This window comes from Lithobates pipiens, unplaced genomic scaffold (assembly GCF_037356315.1).
Source record: "Lithobates pipiens isolate NorthernLeopardFrog02 unplaced genomic scaffold, aLitPip1_a1.2 Scaffold_22, whole genome shotgun sequence".
NCBI lineage: Eukaryota > Metazoa > Chordata > Amphibia > Anura > Ranidae > Lithobates > Lithobates pipiens.
This window is the reverse complement of record NW_027507784.1, coordinates 142,552,403-142,574,502: the sequence shown is the minus strand read 5'-3', so window position 1 is coordinate 142,574,502 and position 22,100 is coordinate 142,552,403. Positions and strand designations below refer to the sequence as shown.

General features: G+C 42.6%; 1 protein-coding gene across 1 annotated transcript in view; it reads right to left on the bottom strand.

Annotated features, from left to right (window-relative positions):
• Positions 1 to 8,597: 8,597 nt before the first annotated feature.
• TSPEAR (thrombospondin type laminin G domain and EAR repeats) overlaps positions 8,598 to 22,100 on the bottom strand; it is a 223,161-nt gene continuing 209,658 nt past the window's right edge. Inside the window, exons 11-12 of the mRNA XM_077448415.1 lie at positions 18,501 to 18,602; positions 8,598 to 14,681 (exon numbers count right to left, since the gene is read on the bottom strand). Of these exons, the coding sequence (XP_077304541.1) occupies positions 14,528 to 14,681; positions 18,501 to 18,602 (256 nt within the window). The 3' untranslated portion in view covers positions 8,598 to 14,527. The remainder of the gene's footprint in view (positions 14,682 to 18,500; positions 18,603 to 22,100) is intronic.

Here is a 22,100-nt window from a genome sequence, read left to right as displayed (position 1 = left end):
ACTGGGATGCAGGGAAAGTAAGCAAACCTTCACTTTAAAGATGGTGGAGGCTTAGGCCTGGTTCACACCTATGTATTTTTTAGTGCATTTTCAGTTTTGCAGAAACACACTACAGTCCATTTAACATGGTTTTATATGGATGTAGTTCACATCTGTGCATTTTATGGAAAGGGCCAGGAATTTTCTACTGGTTTTTGGTTCCATAGACTTCAATGGATTAAAAGTGTATATTGAAAAACACAAAATGCACCTGCAATATGCAAACTGCAAACTGCATAGGTGTGAATCAGGCCTTCATCTACACTTGCGGTTGGAGGGCGGCAAAAACATGTAGTTGAGCTATGATTTTACTGACCATATCAGCTCCCCCTAAGCTGCAAAGGCAGCTGTACAAGGGTATACACATGTTTTGCAACACAGCAAAGATGATCCCCACCGTTGCAACTGTCCCACAACCATGTGCATTGCATGGCAGAATGGTGATGCAAGCTTTTAGGGGTTAAAACAGGCAGTGAGAAAGTGACATAACTCCTCCTCACCTCCTGTGAAATGCTCTCTAAAATTCAATTCACTGCAAAATGCTTTTCAGAGTGCAATGCATGTGTAAAGAAGCCCTTACTTAATGACATTTAGTATGCTATTTATGTATCATAAACAATTATTCCTTGTTTTGACATTTTCTAGCTTTTGTTGCGCCTCAGATCTTCTGATTTCCTGCAGGCTCTTACTGTCTACATGCATGCACTCCAGCGATGACTGCATGGCATTGCTCAGGGCAGGCTGGTTTACTGATGGTGACAACAGTGGACCATGCCTTTGCAATGTGTTTTGAAACAGACAGTTGTATTCTCCATCGGAAGCCTGTGTGACAAGGTAACAACAAAGGAACGCAACTGGGAGACAGGAACAAGGCATTGTCAGCATATAATAGGACTTGCCTCAGCAAGGACCTTCATGGCAGGAACACCAGACATTCATTTAATGTAGAACTCCAGGCTGAAGAAATATGCATTTATTTATCTATCTAGTCTCAGGGTGCTCTGTTCTGGTCTCGTGATCGGGAAGGGGCTGGAAGTGCCAACAAATGGCCCATAGTAAGCCTAAAGCCTAGTACACATGGGGCAAATGTTGGGTGGCATCAGCCGGTTCAATAGAAACCAGCCAACATTCGCCCCGTGTGTAAAGCAGCAGGTCCGACAGGCTTCTGTCAAAAGGTCATTTCTTAAAAAATAGGATTTTTATATACAGCTTACCTGTAAAATCCTTTTCTTGAGAGTACATCACGGGACACAGGAGCTCATTACATAGTGGGTTATATAGGTACCTCTGGTGATTGGACACTGGTTAACCCCAATTAAGGAGAGTTCCTCCCCTATATAACCCCTCCCATATGGGAGGCACCTCAGTTTTGTAGCAAAGCAATAGCTAACCACGTAAAACCCAAGAGGAGCGGAAAGCTCCTGTGTCCCGTGATGTATGATCAAGAAAAGGATTTTACAGGTAAGCTGTATATAAAAATCCTAATTTCTTGATCATACATCACGGGACACAGGAGCTCATTACATAGTGGGATGTCCCAAAGCAATGCTCAGATTGAGGGGAGGGAGACACAGATCATAATTATAGACCGCCATGGGCCGGAGGACCTAAACTGCAGCCTGCAGTACACTGCGCCCAAAGGCGATATCCTATTGCCCTCTGACATCCACCTGATAGAATCTGGTGAATGTGTGGACTGATGACCAAGTTATAGCCTTACAGATCTGAGCCAGGGAGGCCTGGTGATGCACTGCCCAAGAAGCACTTACAGCCCTAGTAGAGTGCGCTTTCACTTGAAAAGGAGGGATTTTCCCTTTAACACTATAGGCCTGAGAAATAGTCTGTCTAATCCACCTTGAGAGAGTGGATTTTGATGCCGCCTGGCCCTTCCTAGGGCCTTCCGGCAAAATAAATAAGCAATCAGTTTTCCTTATCTGAGCAGTTGCTTGAAGATAGATACTGATTGCCCTAACCACATCCAAAGTGTGCAAAGATTCTTCTTCTGCGGACTGTGGGTCCGGAAAAAAGGATGGTAGGATTACATCTTGATTCAAATGGAATCCCGAAACCACCTTAGGTAGAAAGGACCTGTTGGGGCACATGACCACCCGGTCCTTATGAACAATTAGATACGGCTCTTTGCTGGACAGAGCTGCTAGTTCTGACACTCTTCTAGCCGTGGATATGACTATCAAGAAAACCAATTTTTTGGTCAAAAGAACCAATGAAGCCAGATGTAAAGGTTCAAAAGGTTGCCCCTGCAAAGCCGAGAGAACTGAATTCAGATCCCATGGGCATACCGGAGGTTTGACTGGTGGCCTTATCCACATAGCCCCCTGGATGAAAGCTTGCACCAGGGAATGTGATGCAAGTGGCTTCTGAAAAAACACTGACAAGGCCAAAATCTGCACCTTGATAGTGCTTACGGCCAAATTCATTTCTAGGCCTGACTGGAGGAAGGCCAAGATCCTGCTAATGACATACTTTCTAGGATGTAATTTCCGGAGTTCACACCAGGAAACATATGTCCTCCAGATTTTGTAGTAAATAAGCCTAGAGGCCGGCTTTCTGGCATTAACCAGAGTAGAAAGGACTGGCCCCGAAAGCCCACGGTCTCTCAGAATTTGGGTCTCAACAGCCAAACCGTCAAATTCAGACTGTGTAAAACAGGATGGTAAATCGGACCCTGTGAGAGCAGATCTGGCCGGAGAGGGAGGATCCATGGCTTGCCTACTGCCAACTTCATGATCTCTGCATACCACGGTCGCCTGGGCCAAGCCGGGGCTACCAAAAGGACAGATTTTGTCTCCCTCTTGACTCTTCCCAGGAACCATGATAGAAGCAGGCATGGGGGGAAGGCATAAATCAGATTGTACTGATCCCAGGGAACTGTCAGAGCATCTGACCCCTGAGCAAGTGTATCTCTTGTTCTTGACAGGGAGGAGACCACAGTGCAAATTGACTGCATTTGGAAGGACCGAATGCGTAAAAATCGGTTCAGATTCTTCAGATCCAGGATAGGTCTGACACTTCCATTTGGCTTTGGAACGGTGAAGAGATTCGAGTAAAACCCTGAACCCTGTTCTTTTGGGTCCACTTCTACTATCACCTCCTGGGATAGTAAATGATCTAAGGCCAGAAATAGCGGTTTTTGCTTTACTGGGTTCCTGGGGATCCTTGACCTTAGAAAGTGAGAAGGTGGAATCTCCTGAAACTCTAGCTTGTAGCCCAGAGATACCGAAGAGATCACCCACTTGTCCCGGATCTCTTCCCGCCAGGCTTCAACAAACTGCTGAATCCTTCCCCCCACTCGGCCGAGCAGGGGCGCCCCTTCACAAGGAAGCTTTTGGGCTCTGCTTGCCAGGCTTTCGCCCCCAAGTCTTTTTCTGCTCCTGGGCTCGGCCCTGAACCTTTCCCGTAGAGGAGGGTTGAGAAGGCCGTTGCCACTGCTTAGAGCTTGATGCTCCGGGAGAGAGAGAACGCCTAAAAGATGGATGTTTGTTCCTTTTGACTGTAAGGAGAGTAGATTTACCCCCTGAAATTTTTTGGACGAATTTGTCTAATTCTTCTCCAAACAAGCGTTCCCCTTTAAACGGGAACCCAATCAAATGCTTCTTGCATGATAGCTCGGCTGCCCAATTCTTTAGCCACAGGGCCCTTCGTATGTGTACCAACAGGAGAGACAAACAAGATGCCTGTTGGACAGAGTCCAAAATCGCATCAATCATAAAACACAGAATTTGAGGTATTTCTGCATAATTCTCCACTTCCTCACTGGGAAGGAGGCCAAGCATCTGCTTAACCTGTTCCTTGAGGAACTGACACAACCCCATGGCTGCGACTGTAGGTTGCACCGCAGCACCAGTCATGGAAAAGGAGGCTTTTAATAATGTTTCCAACCTCTTATCAGTTGGATCTTTAAATACCTGAGCATTATCCAACGGACAGGTCAGGTTTTTATTCACGCAAGAAACAGCCGCATCGACAGATGGGACCCCCCATTTCTTGGTGAAACTTTCCTCCAGAGGATAATGCATAGAAAACCTTTTAGGAGGAGCAAACAGTTTATCGGGATGTCCCAAATCCTCATACATCAATTTATCCATTAAGGGATGAATTGGAAAGGAAAAAGCAGTCTGTGGGAGTTTTCCTGACTCCCAGGGAAGAAACAGAGGATGTAGCGACTTCAGCAGCAGGCATTCTGAATGTGGTACGCACCAATTCAGTATAATACTGCACCTGCTTTCTGAGTGCCTGGGAGGAGGGGACTCTCTCCTCTTCCTCTGATTCCGCCGACTGCTCAAGATCCCTGTCCCAAGATAGGGATCTCACCTCATTGTCAGAAGAATCATCTGAAAGAGGAATCTCAGAAGAGGGAGGGGATCTACCCCTTTTCCTGCTATGTTTCAGGGAAGCAGAAATAAAATTCATGATTCTCCCTTCAAAACCCTCCAATGTAGCCCTAAGGGGTCCTCAGTGACATATACCGGGGCTGAAACATTAGGAGAGGCTGCAAAACCTGACAGGGGCACTGACTCATCCTGTGAGGCTGGCTCCAGTCTTGCAGGGGGGGATGGTAACTTACAGGCATTTTTGGAACCCCTGGACCTAGGCGGTGATTTACCAGTGCCCTTGTTACCTCCCCCCGAGACCCTCTTACGAGGAGACATAGTCCTAAGCTACAAAGCAGAGGTACTAATACAAAGTGCAATCACTGTTGTGCTAAAAGTCTCACAATAAAATATATATGCTTAATACTGCACATGTTTTACGTGACCAACCACCATAGACACTGGGGAAAAAACTGAGGTGCCTCCCATATGGGAGGGGTTATATAGGGGAGGAACTCTCCTTAATTGGGGATAACCAGTGTCCAATCACCAGAGGTGCCTACATAACCCACTATGTAATGAGCTCCTGTGTCCCGTGATGTATGATCAAGAAAGGTCTATTGATGGCTTCCGGTCAGTGCTTTCAGCCAATGGCTGAGACCGGAGTGTTCTGGGGGGGGGGGGGGGGGGTTCCCCCTGTCAGAACACAATAGAACAGTAGGGGGGGGATCTCTGTACTAACATTGGATTGTTAGTATAGCGGCTCCAACCTGAGCTATCAGTGGGTTTGTGAAAAAAAAAATTGTAGTGTGCGTATGAGGCTTAAGGGTGATGCCACTACTCAGGCATTCCAACCGTTGTCGGAGCTCTTCCTCCCCTGTCCGATATAGGGGAGATCACGTGACTGGACCAGATGCATCTTTCTTCTACAGGGTTGTTAGTATAGGTCTTAGAAAGAGGGCGGGGAAGTTGTAGATTTCAAACATTTTTAAAATTAAACTAAAATACCTATAATAACCACCGATAAAGATACACTTTATCTTGAAGTGACAAGCAGTGGTAGTTCCATGGAAACCATGCACAAATTTCTGAACAAGACAATGCTTCCATAATTCATTTCTACAATGATCAGTGCATTCATTTTGACAACACATATAAATTATGCATTTGTAAAATTTGTTTATACCATATAAGTTGGGGATGTTTGCAAATTTATCAGCTCATGCTCGGCCTAGTTATTAATTCTTATGCTATTGTTCTGCAGCACAAATGTTGTCAACCTTCATAATGATGTAACCTACAAAAGGTTGAAAACTGATGCCTACTTAGAAATACCTGCATGTCAGCTTATATTCTCTGTGGAGATGTCTGAGCTCCGAAAACCAAAGCATACTCTCATGATAATAGCAGCCTCTGTTCCTGTGTTCATCAGCTCTGGCATACCTACTTACTCCACTTACACCTTAGAATAGATACAGGAAAGGGTTGTTTGAGTCGATAACAATGAAAACTGGTTGCTATTCATATAACAGATCCCCCGCCTGTGCTCTGTGGATGTTCCTACATTTGCTGTGTGTTAGTTACACTGACAACGTCAGGTGAACAAAAAGTTAAAGGATAAGGCCCCTTTTACAGGGGCACTTCCATTAAGCAAAATCAGCTTGCTCAGTGGGGGATCTTTCCGCTGATCCACACTGAGAAGGTGGGTGACAGGTCCGTGTCCGCTCTGCTATGCAGAATGGACACAGACACAGCCCGCTTCTCCATCCGATGTCATCCGATCCGCCAGATGGATGGGGACTAGGACCACCATCCATCTGTTTTTGGAGGACAAGATCAGATCGAATGGTGGCAGGTGGCAGCGGACATGTGCTAGATGCACCTGAAAAACTGACAGGCGGCCCTGATTGGACAGCCTGTGTGAAAGGGGCCTTACTGAGTCCAGGAACAAAAAAGCAACATATTGCAGCTTACAGTCATGGGTTGTGTAGGCTGCCTTCCTTTTCTTCTTTTTTTTTCAGCAAATATAAAACATAGAAATACCTGTTGATCTTTCCAGAAAAAGCAATGTCAATGTCACTTCCTGTGAGTTTCACAGAAAAATATCTGCCTTTTTGTCTTCTGTAATCCACCAATTGTCCCCAGTTATGTTGTGCAATAGTCACCCCACTACAGGGGTCACTGTGGCTGAATTTTCATGCTGTAGAATTGCAGAGCTCTTGCTGCAGACCCATTACTGCAACTTTACTCTTGCTAGAAACTTGCCATGAAAATTTGCTACAAATTGCAAAAGTGTAAACTAGAACTTGCTTTAAGTGCTCTGCAGGTGTACAACCTGCCAGTGAAAATGTGCAGCAAGTTAACAGACTTACAATTTAATACTGCCACAACTTTGGCAAGTTATCCTTGCTATCTGGTTAGGAGTGATGTAGCCATGCAAGGACAAGAAGCGTGTTATTTGCTGGATGCTGAGGACACTAACCGGGGAATATTTTGCTCAGTAAGCAGAAGATCATCCTCTGCTGACATAGAGTGATGAGAGGTCACAGACCAACCCTGTACTACAGCTTGATAAAAGAGGGACAGAGTTGTTTGCAAGAAACACAGTGGCAGTGACTGAATCAATTCTTAACCACTTTAGCACTAGATGGTTTTACCCCCTTCCTGACCATTTTTTTGGGATATGGCACACTGCGTTGATTTAACTAACAATTGCACCATCCAGTGACACTGTACCCAAATAAAATTGTCCTTTTTTTCTCCCACAAATAGAGCTTTCTTTTGGTGGTATTTGATCACCTTTTTGGTTTTTATTTTTTGCGCTATAAACAAAAAAGGACCAACACTTTTGAAAAAAAATTAAATTTTTTTTTTTACTTTCTACCATAAAACATTCTCAATAAAAAAACTTAAAAAATCTAATTCTTTATCATTTTAGACCAATATGTATTCTGCTACATATTTTTGTTAAAAAAATCCCAATAAGCGTATTATGATTGTTTCTTTTGTAAAAGTTATAGCATCTACAAACTATGACTACAATTATGGACTTTTTTCTTTATTGTCTAGTAATGGCAGTGATCAGCGATTTTTAGTGGAACCGCGACATTGCGGCGGACAAATCTGACACCAAGTGACTTTTTGGGGACCAGTGACACTAATACAGTGATCACTGGCAGGGAAGGGGTTAACACAAGGGGTAATAAAGTGGTTAAGTGAGTTCCCTATGAGTGATTTCTAATTGTATGGGGGATGGATACACTTGAGGAAAAGAGAGATCCGTATTTCAGCTTAGCTGAAACACAAGATCTCTCTTTTACACTCTGACTGAACAGCGGTCTGCCTTGTTTACATAGGCAGACCACTGTTCTTTCTTTCTTCTGAACAATCGACAGGTCCCAGCGGCCATCGCGGCCACTGGACCTGCTGATTGTCTCCAGCTGTATCACAGCGGGAGTGCCGCTTCGGCGGCGTGGGGGTGCCCCTGGGATTTCGTGCACAAAATCACATACCTGTACGGGGTTTTAGGCAGCCGGGCTGCCCTGCCGCAGTATGTATGTGGTGAGTGGTCCAAAACTGGCTGAAAGAACACTACATTGAATGCTCCACCATAACACTTAGACACCAAGGAGCTGGCCAGCAGAAGAAATAGGGCAGCATATTGCTGATTGCGGAACTGTTATTGTAGTATATACTATATATATATATATATATATGTATATATATAACAGTACATCTCCCTCTCCTGCTAGTTAAGGTTGGCCAGCACAGGTTTCAGGAGGGTTTCTGTTCCATAACAATTATTGTTTCTGCAGCATATGACTTCTATTGCTTAATCATTGAAATATATTTCTCATTTCCCACTGTTTAACCATTGCAGCACAATTATCTTACTGTTTAACCATTACAGTATATTTCTTCTTTGTTTACCATGTTGTAATATGCTTCTTGCTATTACTTAACCAATTGTTGTTTCATTCCCGGTGTCTATTCAGTCATTGGAGTGTATATACAGATAAACATTCCCCGTTCACCCAGTCAGTGTGCGGGGAGCTGTTTGCAGAGTTGTGGGCACAGGAACAGGGGACCCAACACATCAAGCAGCTCCTTCAGGGGTATGCGCTACATACCTACATATATATATAACTTTGGTATACATTAATTAACACAAAAATTCATGTTTTGTGATTCATATAAAATTTTATTAAAATCTAGAAATTCCAACTATATTCTGTCAAAATCAGAAAATAAATATATTGATGATTATATTAAAGATATTACTCTTATCAAATGTCAACTAATTTATATATTATAAATAGTATATGTATATTTTTTATCCATATAAAACAAATGTAACTGATGATATAATTGACTTCAGCAAGTTCTTATATGGCAAAGGATATGGTTCATTCACATGTGACTATTTGCTTGTTGTTGATCAGCTCTATAATCAATTTAATCTTACAAGACAAGTATAGGATTTGAATTCTAATAAGAGATATAATTCAGTCAAAACCTTTTTTTAGAGGCTGAAGTGTAGAACTGGTAACCTCCCCCACACATGTCTCCCCCCCCCCCCCAAAGCTTCCGTTTTTTTTCAATGTACATATCTTTCTTTTAAGTGTTTTCGATCTGGTTGAAAGACATCAAGGGTCCTCTTACTTGTTGTCTTCCTCCAACATTAGGTGGATTCTGAATGCCACAGAGAATAACGCCGCGGTATGACATGGCATTGAAATTCTCCTGTGGGGTCAAGCAAATGTAATGATGCACCCATAAGGGGCGGATGCTTGACAAACTGGGCTCACAGGAAGTGGGTTAAATGATGCTCACTCCTGGGGACAGAAAAGGCACTAAAACCCAGACAGAGATTGTAAAGCTTCCTCACATCATTACATTTTTTTGTTTTTATTGCTTCTGTGAACCCATTTGTGGTGGTGGTGGTGGTGATGGGGGGGGGGGTGTCTTATTTTCTGTTTTGTCTGACACTTGTCAGGTAGAAAGGAAGAAGAGACATTTTTATTCACTTTTGGTGCTCACTAACCCCTGTCAAATAGTATGAAAACAAAGAAAGATTTCCCTAATGGGCACAAAGCAATTAGGCAACTGGGCAACAGCAATTAAACATTGTCAGGGGTCTTAACCCTTTCTTACCATTATCCAAACTATAGATTTCTTTCTTTGCCAGGAAAAATAGGGACAGTTTTAACTTTTGTTCACTTCATGGAACTACACTTTATCAGATTAAAACTGTATTACATTTTACTGATTGTTTATCTATTAACTCCAGTAATTTTTTTAGCCAAGAAGAAATATTTTTGTCTTATAAATTGGTGAAAGCAACCCACTTCTTAGAAAATCTGTTATACACAGGCCTATATTTAGGCACACCTGAATTATGACACTCATGGGCGTAGCAATAGGGGTTGTAGGGGTCGCAATTGCGACCCCACCCATGTTCCAGGGGGCCCCTGTGGCCTCCCAGTAGCACATCATCTATGGGTGCAAAGTGTGCAGTGTACCCATGAATGAGACAAGCCAAGCTTCAGCTGCGCCTATCACTTCCCGATCTCTGGCTCCTGTCACAGACGATCTTGTGTGACTTGTTTCTCAGTCACTCAAAGATCTCTTGCTGGAGCTTTGGGTGGCACTTTGGGGGCGGGAACTGCATCTCTGGAAGGGGTGGGGTGCTGATGTCATCCACTGGAGCCCCAAGAAGGAAAGGAAATCTGTCATCCCTGTGAGACAGAGAAGTGATTCTGAGTTGAGCTCTGTGAATTTAGGGAGAAGGGGGACTTGTACAGACTGGGGGGGATTTGTACAGACTGGGGGGTTACTTGTGCAGATGGGGGGACTTGTACAGATTGGGAGGGGGGCTTGTGCAGACGGGGAGGAAACGTGTGCAGACTGGGGGGAAACTTGTGCAGACTGGGGGGCTCACGTGGATTAGAGGAGACTTAAACAGACTGGGGTGAACTTATGCAGACTGAAGGGATGGACTTGTGCAGACTGGGGGGGGGGGGCGGTGGGAGTATCTTGGTGCGCAGTGGAAGAAACGGATGGTAGTGGGGGGCCCAGGTCAACTTTTGCACCGGGGCACACAAGCTTCAAGCTACGCCTCTGATGACACTTATTTGTACAGCTCTACCGTTTATCCATGTGATTATGTCAGTAAAAGCTACTGCCAGAAACTGGCAACATTCAAGTCCTGGTATCTGCGAGCACCTGGGAATGCTGTTCACAAAACATCTGCAAGTCAGTTTTTAAATAAAACATTTATTGTGTTTATTGGTTTCTTGAGGCACTGGTAATGTAGTCTTAGCCACATAGCTGCTTCCTGGGTAGGCTAAGTCACCAGTGGCTTTCAGGGAGGTAATAGGAAAGATTTATTAAAACTGGAGTGTGCAAAATCTGGTGCAGTTCTGCATAGAAACCAATCAGCTTCCAGGCTTTATTGTCAATCCTTAATTAACAAGCTTGACTACCATGCACAGCTGCACCAGATTCTAAGTGCTCCAGTTTTAGTAAACTCCCCCCCTCTGGTTTCTAAACTGCAAGACCTTGGAGGGGAAAAAAGCTTAAGGCTGGGTTCACACTTGTGGCTGACAGCAGGGGTCAGGTGCGTCCCGTTCTCTATTTCAGGGATGAATCATTCCTGAATTTTTGCCTGAATTTGGGCCTGAAATGGAGCCAAAGATGCACAGAGACCCCTGTGCAATTCGCTCCGCAGTCGCCCCAGAGATGTGTGAACTGGCTCTATTGAGAGCTGGTCACAACTTCTTGCCATGTGAGTTGGATGCAGGGAAATCCACATCCGATTTGCATAAGTGTGAACCCAGCCAAGTTTATCGTGGTACGAAGAATGCCATCTGTTCCTGATCCTGCGCATACCCTGTACATTATACTTATCAGTTATATAGTTTGCCCTCCTCTCCCCTGGGAACTCACACATCTTATAAGAACTTGAGGGGGAAAGGCTTTTTTTTCAACAGCTGAGTGCAATGTGCAAGATAAGGCACAAATATCATTGGTGGCCTGGCAGAGATTAGGACAAAGACGCCAAATGCAGATGATGCCGATGATGTTTTTTTCAAAATGGCAGTGGAGGATGGAGGGCTAAGACTGGGAGAATAATGCAAGGAGGTAAGTAATACTTTATAACTTTTATTAGATAGATTGTATTAATATTGTCAGGTTTATTAAGGAAGGGGTCTACTTTAATGGTTACCTTAATTATATATTGATCATCACTGTATTCATTTGAATTCATTATTGCACAACCTTCAACTAGACGAGGAGAAAATTAGTTTATGCAGAGCACAATAAATTAAAGTATTTACCAGGGTGTTGAGCAAGAATGATATAAGAAACCAACATACTTTTTTTTAAAAAATAAATAGATTAACATACAGCTTGAACAGAATGTTGTCCTTGTATAAATATGCATACTTGTACAGAACCATTGGATATTAGACCACTTAAATAATTATCCAGCAGTGACATGGTTGGATGCTGACACGTAGCTTATAGGAACAGATTAGAAAATCCAGTATAGGGAAGAATTATATTATTATGCAGGAAAAATATAAAATCAGCAAACATTTAATCCCAGTCACTATAATTAAAGTGAATAACTTTATAAAATAACTTAAAGTGAACCTGTGTGCAGACTATGTATTTCAAAGTAGTTACATATTCTGAACTAGAAGTAAAAGCATATTAAATAATGCACCCTTATTCACCTCTGTATCTACAGTATAATCATAGGCAAGATATTTGTTTTGCAAGTTCACTGAAATCCTAGCTATTTTTTAGTTAGCCCCTATTCACACCTGAGCATTTTGTAGCTCTAAAGCTCCAAAACAGTTGCACTAGGGATGCACCGATACCAGTTTTTTAAGAGTGAGTACCAATATATATATATATATATTTTTGTAAATACTCGTCGATACCAATTACCGATACTTATGTTGCCCTTGGATGCATCCCTGGTTCACACCAGTGTGGCTGTGAAATCGAATTACCTCAGCGCAAGTTCAGAGGCGCAGATCGGTACGATTAGAACCTCCGATTTCATGGCAACTTCATTTAACAGAAGTCAATGCAAGTCACAATGAATTTGCAAAAGAGTTGAGTCACAATGTTTTGAACGGTTCCATTTCTGGCAATAGGGTATGACTTGCAATGTAATTTTGAACTGTCAAGGTATCTGTTTTAGTATTGGAGCATTTACACGAGTACAAGCACTTGGTATCGGAACCGATACAGATACCGGTATCGGTGAACGCTAAAAACTTGAAACTTAAAAGTGACATGAGCTACTTGAAGAAGAATGGGGAGTTTTTTGCCCCTCTGTTTGAGTGCATGAAAAAAGCGCATGCTGCACGTGTTTTTCAGGCACTCCCATAATACCAGTCTATGGAGTCAATCCAGCCCCAAGGCAGCTCCTTATGGAACCTCATGCTTGGAAGCATGCACAGAAAAAAAAAGTTGTCTACATACGCTACACTCAAGTGTGAATGGGGCTTAGAACAGATTGCCAACCCTCTAAAGCAGTGGTCATCAACCCTGTCCTCAGGGCACACTAACAGGCCGGGTTTTATGTATTACCTTGGGGAGATACAGACTAGAATACTACAATCACTGAGCAGCAAATGATATAACCTGTTATTTATTTCAGTTATCTTGCAAACCTGGCCTGTTAATGGGCCCTGAAGACAGGGTCGATGACCACTTCTCTAACGTAAGCAACCAGAAGGTGTAAGCAACCAGAAGGTTGGCTATACACGTTTTGAATCTTGGCTGGTTCAGCAGGAATCGACTGAGATTCAAACTATTAAGCAGGCTGAATGTACCAAGTTAATTGATCGATCAACTTGAGTACAACCAGCCTGGTGGATTTTTTTGCAATTATCGCAAGAGGCTCGTATAGCCGCAACCAATAATCACTGTTTTCTCCCAGCATGGATGGCTTCCCCTGACCCACCGGTGGGAGAGGACAATTTCCCAGCAGAAGGGATTCCCACATCAACACTGTCTGTGTTGATGGGAAAATCAAGCTAATTCTTTTCCTGCAACCCATTTTTGCAGGAAAGAAATGTTCTCCATGTATGGCCAGCCTAAGCTGTTAGAAACTGGTTGAATCCCAACTTTAGAGTCTGTTCTTGTTTCAAGATTTTGAGAAATAATAACTGCAAAAAGTAGATAGAGAGCTCAGGGTTGGCTTGTTGTATAATTATTTTACTACTTGTTAAGAATATGTAAATTGTTTAATGTTCATAGTCTTGGCACAGGTGCACTTTAGGAGCTTACAAACATACACATATAACTAATAACTGATTCTTAATGTGTGTAATGATGGAGCATGGCTGAGATGATTTTTGCGTGGTGTCACCATGCATTGTGGTATGCTGCAAAGCATGTGCATTTGCCCTGCATTGCCTTAATGAACAGCACTGCAACACACAAATATACATAACATACATTAATGTGGGATGCTGACATACACAAATGAGTGCAACACACTGAAGCCTAAGTCTGTGCACCCACGGATCTGTGCACTGTGTAATTTGTGCACTGTGCAATCTTCAGCACTTTTGTAAAATTTCCAATTCCAAACTTCCAAATTGCCAAGCATATAAAGATAGCCGTGCTTTCATAATCTGCTTCCTCCTTCACTCCACTTTTTCAAGCAACCTAAGCAAATTAAACTGATATGCAAATTTAGATTTTTGGTCAAATATCAACAGCTAAGCCCCCATCTTCACTTATTAACGTTCCTCCTGACCACTAACTGTCACAGAGAGGGTTAAGGTGCCTTGATCTGCAGGCTGAATTTAGGTGAATGGAAGGCTGTGAACTGTACTGGATGAAAAAGGTTCAACGCGAAATGAAGGCAATAACTTACTGTTGTCTAACAAATTTGAAATTTCACTTCCAACGGTTACTACCTAATGAGTCCTTAGCCATGCTGTCATCCCACACAATAGCCATGTTACATCATAGTACAGTGTAAGGTCTCTATGGTACACGTAGACCTCATTTATTGCATTGATCAAAGCTCTACACCTCTTCATCTTAGTCAAGTAAAAATTATCTTTGTGCTTTTGAATGGATTGTTTTCCTAATGAATCATGTGCTTCAAATACTTCAGATACTCAGAGAGTCTTCAGTTTTAATACCCTTGAAGTAGGTTCCTTAGCACTGGAATACATTATATAAGAGCCATTGCTGGTTTTAAATGCTTCCCAATCCCGACAGCCGTACGTTGGTAAGTAATGCACAGCCACAAAACCTTCATAGCCTTGCCACCTGAAAGAAAGATGCAAAAGTTAATAAGCAAGTCATGATAATTCTGTTGGTCTACAATGTTTGCTGTGGTTTTGTTCATCTGAGCTAATACTTAGATGTCAGATGCCATCAGACTTATAGTGGTATTAAAGAAAATGTAAACCCCACATTTCATACCCCTGATATGTGCCTGCTGTACCATGTAAAAGTATCCTGCTCTCTTTGTATTGCTTCCTTTGGCTTTCCTGACAGTTTCTCTGCATTCCTATAAAAAAAAACTGACCACACTAAGCAGGAGAGCACACCGTGATCAGTTTTCTAGCTGTGCCGGGAATTCAGCCTGCTCTCCTCCAATGATTAGAGTAAAGCCCTTCACAAGGAATACCACTGTACTTCTGTTTCTCCTTCCCTAGGTTTCTGAGCTCCTTATGTAGCTGAGGACAGAGGGTATGTGATCACAAATAAAAGGGGAAATGGTTTATATAATGTATACACAAATGTTTTGCTTTTCATTCCTATTTTAAACTGAAGGGGTTGTTTTACAAGGTGAGGGTTCACATACTCTGTATTACCATTCTTCTAGAAGTGCATTTGTGAGGTCAGGCACTTATGTTGACGAGAAGGCCCGGCTCGCAGTCTCCACTCTAATTCATCACAAAGATGTTCTATTGGGTTGAGGTCAGGACTCTGCAGGCCAGTCAAGTTCTTCCACCCCAAACTTGCTCAGCGCTTTGTGTGCTGGTGCGCAGTCATGTTGGAACAAGAAGGGGCTATCCCCAAACTGTTCCCACAAAGTTGGGAGCATGAAATTGGCAAAATGTGAGGTGGGCCAACTCAATGTTGAACCCTACGGACTAAGACTGGGATGCCATTAAAGTTCATATGTGTGGTAATATAGTGTATATGTGAACCCTCACCTTGTAACACAACCCATTTGGTTTAAAATAGGAATGAAAGGCAAAATATTTGTGTATACATATTAATGGTTAAGAGTTAAGAGCCTTAAGAGTTCCCTTCAATGAAACTAAGGGGCCAAGCTCAACTCCTGAAAAACAACCCCACACCATAATCCCCCCTCCATCAAATGATCTGGACCAATGCACAAGGCAAGGTCTATAAAGACATTGATGAGCAAGTTTGGGGTGGAAGAACTTGACTGGCCTGCGCAGAGTCCTGACCTCAACTTGATAGAACATCTTTGGGATGAATTAGAGTGGAGACTGAGAGCCAGGCCTTCTTGTCCACATCAGTGCCTGACCTCACCAATGTGCTTTTGGGAAGAATGGTCAAATATGCCCATAGACACACTCCTAAACCTTGTGGACAGCCTTCCCAGAAGAGTTGAAGCTGTTATAGCTGCAAAAAGTGGGCCAACTCAATATTGAACCCTACAAACTGGGATGCCATTAAATTTCATGTGTGTATAAAGGCAGGCATCCCAATAATTTTGGTAATATAATATACTTTAAACCCAAAACCAAGGATGTAATATACTGCAGCTTACCAATCCTTATGCCGCATACACATGTCCGAACTTTTTTTCGACGGACTTGGTCCGGCAGACAATCCGACGGACTGAGGTCCGCCGGACTTTCAAACAAATGGACTTGACCACACACGATCACTCCAAAAGTCAGACGGATTCGAACGTGATAACGTAGAATAAGGAAGTTTATAGCCAGTAGCCAATAACTGCCCTAGCGTCGGTTTTAGTCCGTCGGTCTAGCACACAAACAAACGGATTGTCCGCTAAAAGCCGAGTCCGGCAATTTGAAGCCAGTCTTATTTCTAGGTCCATCTGACTTTTGGGAAGAAAAAGTCAGCTGGAGCCCACACACGATCGAATTGTCCGACGGACTCTGGTCTGCCTGACCAAGTCCACCAGAAAGTCCGATCGTGTGTACGCGGCATAAGATGTGGTGGCTGCATTATTTCTTTTTCCCTCTGTTTTTACTCAGTGATCTTGCCAGTAACATAACTCCTGTACTAGAGTGTCTCCACCCTGGATGAAGAAGCACAGGGGCACAGAAGACAGCAACATTATCAGTCCAGGGACAGAGGAGCGTTAGATGTACTAGTAGATTTAGATACACTAACACATTGAAGCCAAACTCCTCCTCCCCCTGTAGTTACACAAGCAGTTATAGCAACAGTTTTTTTTTTTCTTTTGGAATGAAGGTTTTACATTAATAAATAAAAAGTGATCACTGTAAGCACCCCTGACAGTGGTAAATGGTTTGTCTCAACTGATACACCATTGAACCCCGAACCAAAATAAAAAAAAATGAGTGGGGGTCCCCCAAAAATCCATACCAGACCCTTATCCGAGCACACAACCTGGCAGGCCGCAGGAAAAGAGGGGGGGGGTGAACTGTACCAGGCCACATGCCCTCAAAATTGGGAGGGTGCTTTGGGGTAGTTGCCCTCCCAAAAGCACATTGTCCCCATGCCTGGGTTTGCATGTTCTGGATGCGAACCGAACGGGGGTTGTACGTCTCATCCTTAGTGGGCAGTACTGTGCTCAAAAATCGTGTCATTTTCTGACAGGAAATGACGAGATTTAAGGCAGATCACAGTGCCATCTTTGTTCAGAGTGTTGTTATCTAAGTTGTCATAACAACAGGGCGGGACCTTCCTCCATCGTCGCCCATTGTTATGGCACCGTTGAATCGTGCATGAGCGAGATCGAGAGGTTCATGCTGGTTACCCAGCATGCACCTCTCAAAAGCTATTCCAGGAAGCGATCTCGATTGGGCTTCACATGCCCACATTCATGATGAAAACAGCCACAAACGGAGGAATACATTATTACAGTAAGAAATTAATATTTCTGAACAATTGATCATGATAGTTATATACTGGTTTTTGAATTTCATTAGCAATAATGCTAGGATCCCAAAAATAATACTGTGAACATCTTTTATCGCCATATCTCTGCTAGGGTAGGAGATGAAGAGGAAGTATTACTTACCTTATATGCAACTCTAGCCAGATTTGTCGCCACGGTCTCCCCAAAGTTCCAGTCAATGGGCGTTTACTTGGCGTCATCACATACAATGAAGTACCTCCAGCCACAATCACCACAGTTATTTGCTGGCTCTATGGACAGTCTTAAATAGCTGGTGGCCACCAATCATTGGACTGTACGGCTCAGCGGCTGTGCACACCGCTTTCAATGCCAGACACAAGAACCAGTAGATTCCTGCGGCTGGGATTCGCAGCATGACTAAACAGCCTTACTCTTTCCCGTGAAAAGACCAGAAGTTCAGGGAAGCAGCACTAAAGCAATGAGAGTTTTAAACTGAAAGTTTTGGGATAAGAATTTTAATCAATGTGTGTTTATTTTATTGTGCTCAATGCATTAAGCTACAAATTGCAGAGGGTTTAATAATACTTCTAGGCTCAATTCACTAAGCTATAGCAATTTACCAAAACAATTTATTTTTATCAGTGTGTGCCAATGAGAACTGAAAATGGAAATCATGTGGCTGAAATAATGGCTGTTACAGCAAATAAGACATACATTATAGATTAGTAATTGAAGCCTTTTGTGTGATAGGAACAATGCCAGGCTGGCATCACTCTGTACAGTACTTCACAGAGCGATGTATGGGAGGAATGTAAAATCGATATTTTCAATACACCAAATTACCATAGTTGGCTTGCAGCCCTGCCTCTGATGGAGCTCCTGCATTTTTCACTTGTTAGTGAAAGTCTTACATATTTATTTGTGAATTTTCTTGAGACCTCTGTATTATAAAACAATGTGGATGTCAGGATTTGTGACACTTTATAGTGCTTATCTGCAGTTTTCTAGGTTTAATTAGGTAGGAGTCTCACCTGTAAATAACACTGTTTACGGAAAATGAATTGCCGTCGTAAGAATTTGCCACAATCAGAAAATAATCTTCTCCAACTGTAAAGAACTCCCAATCAACAGCACTGGAAAAAAGAAAGAACACTTAAGGCTTTGATAAACCATTTGTTTACTGGACACTTTGAATGACAATTTATATAATTTTTTTTTAAAACGGATAGAGCTTTCATTTGGTGGTAATTAATCACCATTTGGGTTTTTTGCTAAACAAACAAAAAAAAGATGGAACTTTTGAAAAAACCAACAACTTTTTTTTCGTATCTGTTATAAAAAATTTCAAATAAGTAATTTTTCTCCTTCACTGATGGGCACTGAAAGGCTGCACTGATGGGCACTTAAAGGGGTGTCCCAGTGGGAATTTTTTTTTTTTAAAGTCAGCAGCTAAAAAAAAAATATCTGCTGACTTTTAATAAGGAAACAGGCAGTGGAGTGTTGCGGCTTCACTGCCCGTTTCCTACTGCGCATGCGTGAGCCGCGCGGCGCTTTGTGAATGGGACGTGCTGTGTTAGGAAACACACAGTTATGCCCCACGAAACACAGTGCGCCCCATTACCAAGAAGACAACGTGAGGAGGAGAGAAGACAGAAGATCACCGTGGAGTAGGAAGAGGCAGATTAGGAAGACTGCCTAGCAACAGGGGTTTCTGGTAAGGTAAAAAAAATCTATTTTTTTTTTACATTTTTTTAAGAATATTAATGCTGGGTGTGGCACCCTCCACTTTAAAGGCTGCACTGATGAGCACTGATAGGGCTGCACTGATGGGCACTGATGAGCACTAATAGGCGGCACTGATAGACGACACTGACACACACTGATAGTCATCACTAATGAGCACTGAGAGGTGCCACTGATAGTTGGTACTGATAGGGATCACTGATTGGTACTGATGAGGAGGCACTGATAGGGGGAACTGATGGCCACTGATATGCTGCACTAAGGGCACTGATTGGCAGCACTGATGGGCACTGATTGGCACTGATGGGGCTGCACTGATGATCAGTGCCCTGATTAGCTGTGTACATGTCCCCTGTCAGGATTACCAGTTACCGGCTCTCCTCTCCTCATGCTGTGACAGTGCATGAGGAAAGGAGAGCTGATAACTGGCAACTCTGTTTACATTGTGAGCAGCTGTGATTGGACACAGCTGATTACATGGTAATGGGTAGCTGTGATTGGCCTTTTACCACGATCTGTGATCGGCTATGTCCGAGGGACACACTGATTAAGTGCAAATTGGAGAATGTTTTTATGTCACATGATTTGTTGCTATGGACAACATCTTTAATGACTTTCCCCTTACCCACAATACAAAATATACTATAGATCTGCAGTTATACAGACACTAATTGTATCTGTCTTATGTTACCGACCAATAAAGGCTTTATATAAGGTAATTCATTTGTCTGAAAGTAACAGATGCTACATTGTTCAGCACATCTCGGTGCAGTTTTTGATGACTTGATTAATCAGTGTACAACTGCACAGTCCCTTGTATACAAGACTGAATGATGTTGTTTTAGAGCTGTGGGAGATAGCATAGAAGCTGACTGCCACCAGGCTCCAGAAGACGTCTATCACAGAGAAGAATGATCGAATTTTATAGTCGCCAAGAAATCCTCCCCATAAAGATGTTACATGCCTGAGGAAAACAAATTAGCAGATTCATGCTGCATAAAAAAATGTTTTTCACCTCCGAAATCCCCGTACATAATCGATTAACCATCCAGGATACCTCATTCACATTACAATTCTTAGCCATAAAGTAGCAAACTGAAATCCTTTTATCAAAGCGGCTATTTCATAATCTTCCATAAAAGCTGTTTTCTAATGACCAGCTTAGAAATAGTCAGGAAGGTAGAAGAGTGCCATCAGGATTGTCTGGGCCTCATCGCGAAGAAAAAAAATCAGGCTTAGATAGGATGAGAGCCCAATATTTTAAGGTATAAACATTCCAGTTTCAAAGGAAATTCCTAATAAAAAGCCATGCAAAGATATACTGTATATAATCACCGGCCATTTAGATTCATGTGTGCGATTATGACATATAGATTTTCCACCTTTTCTTGGAAAAAATACCGACCTTGTGTTCTCTTTCCAATTAATACAATGGTAACAAGTCCCAATTTACTGGCCAGATGGTAACCCTAGTGATATATGATGTCACTTGTGCATCCTACTATGGAAACCTTACCTTAGGCTGGGAAGTTAAAATTTGTGTTGTTTGCAGCAAGCTTTATTTATAGGTTTTCCATGTTTGTTGGGTTTCTCCGAAGCTCCGCACATTGAATATTTTTGCATGCTGCTATTGATTTACCTTGAGTAGTTATTGTGACAAGCAACACTGTATTGAGATAAATATTTATCTGCCTTTGTCCAAACCATGTAGTTCACACCATAGAAATGCAATCCAGATGCATTCAATGTACTTTTCTGCATATGCGTTTTTGATGCGTTCCTGTGCTTTTTTATGTGTTTTTAGTGCGTGCCAGTGCATTTCCCCCTCTTTATTCTTCATTTTAATAAGGACATGGCTGTTAAAAAGCTTTTTTAGTGCATTTAGGTGTGTTCCGGTGCTTTTTGATGCGTTTTACCGCGTTCCAGTACAGATAAGAGCAGAAAAAATGCAGCATGTTCTACATTTGTTCTAGAACTGGAATGCACTGGAACTGACTGCACTGGTGTGAACTATGCCATTGAAAACCATATAACCTACTATCCATGTGTTTTTGATGATGAAAAAAATGCACTGGACTGCATGTGGTGTGAACTGGCCCTGAGGGTTTTATTCCAGTGATGTGATCTAAAGAGAAAGGATAAATATTTGGAGTAATCTTCTGAAGAGCCTTTCCTCCCTGGCTTTTGCCTGGAGAGATTGTCACTGTAAAAAGGTCTTTGCCGTCCATTCTGAGCTTTGGCCTAATAAGGATACCAGGGTATCCCGAGGAGGTCTTTTCTTGGCCTGGTCCCAGCCTGGGTCCTAAGCCATCCAATGAATCTAAACCAGCCCGTGTTAGTACTTGAAAAATAAAGAAAATAGCTGCGTGTCTGGAGTATGTTTGGAGAAGAATGCAATGCTAAAGAATACTCACAATCTAGTAGGTGTAAAGGGCACATCAAAGATTACACAATGCCACTGACTCAGGCATGCGCAATGACATCAGCAAGGCTCCACCCGACATGTTTTGTCCCATTAGATGTTCTCAAGGGGCTGAATTGTGAGGGGATATACAGTCTATTGAGCATCGAAAACTAGCAGTTTTACACTATGGGACGTTGTTATCTGTTTCCCTTGCCAGATTGTAACATGTGGAGCAGAAGAGGTGATTTAGCTGATATTTCCTGTTGTGTGCCCTGTGGTTCCCATGTCCTAGGATATATTTGCTGCAGCAGATCCCACGTATTTGTGAGTGGAATAAAGACCACCTTTAAATTTGGAGTCTTTTTGATTGAAGAGGCTGTGTGTGGCAATGGTGGTGGAACTCCCCGGGAGATTTGGATTTGATTAGTTACTTGGACGGACTTTTTTTGGGACTATAAGTTGTAATACAGAGCAATACTTTCAC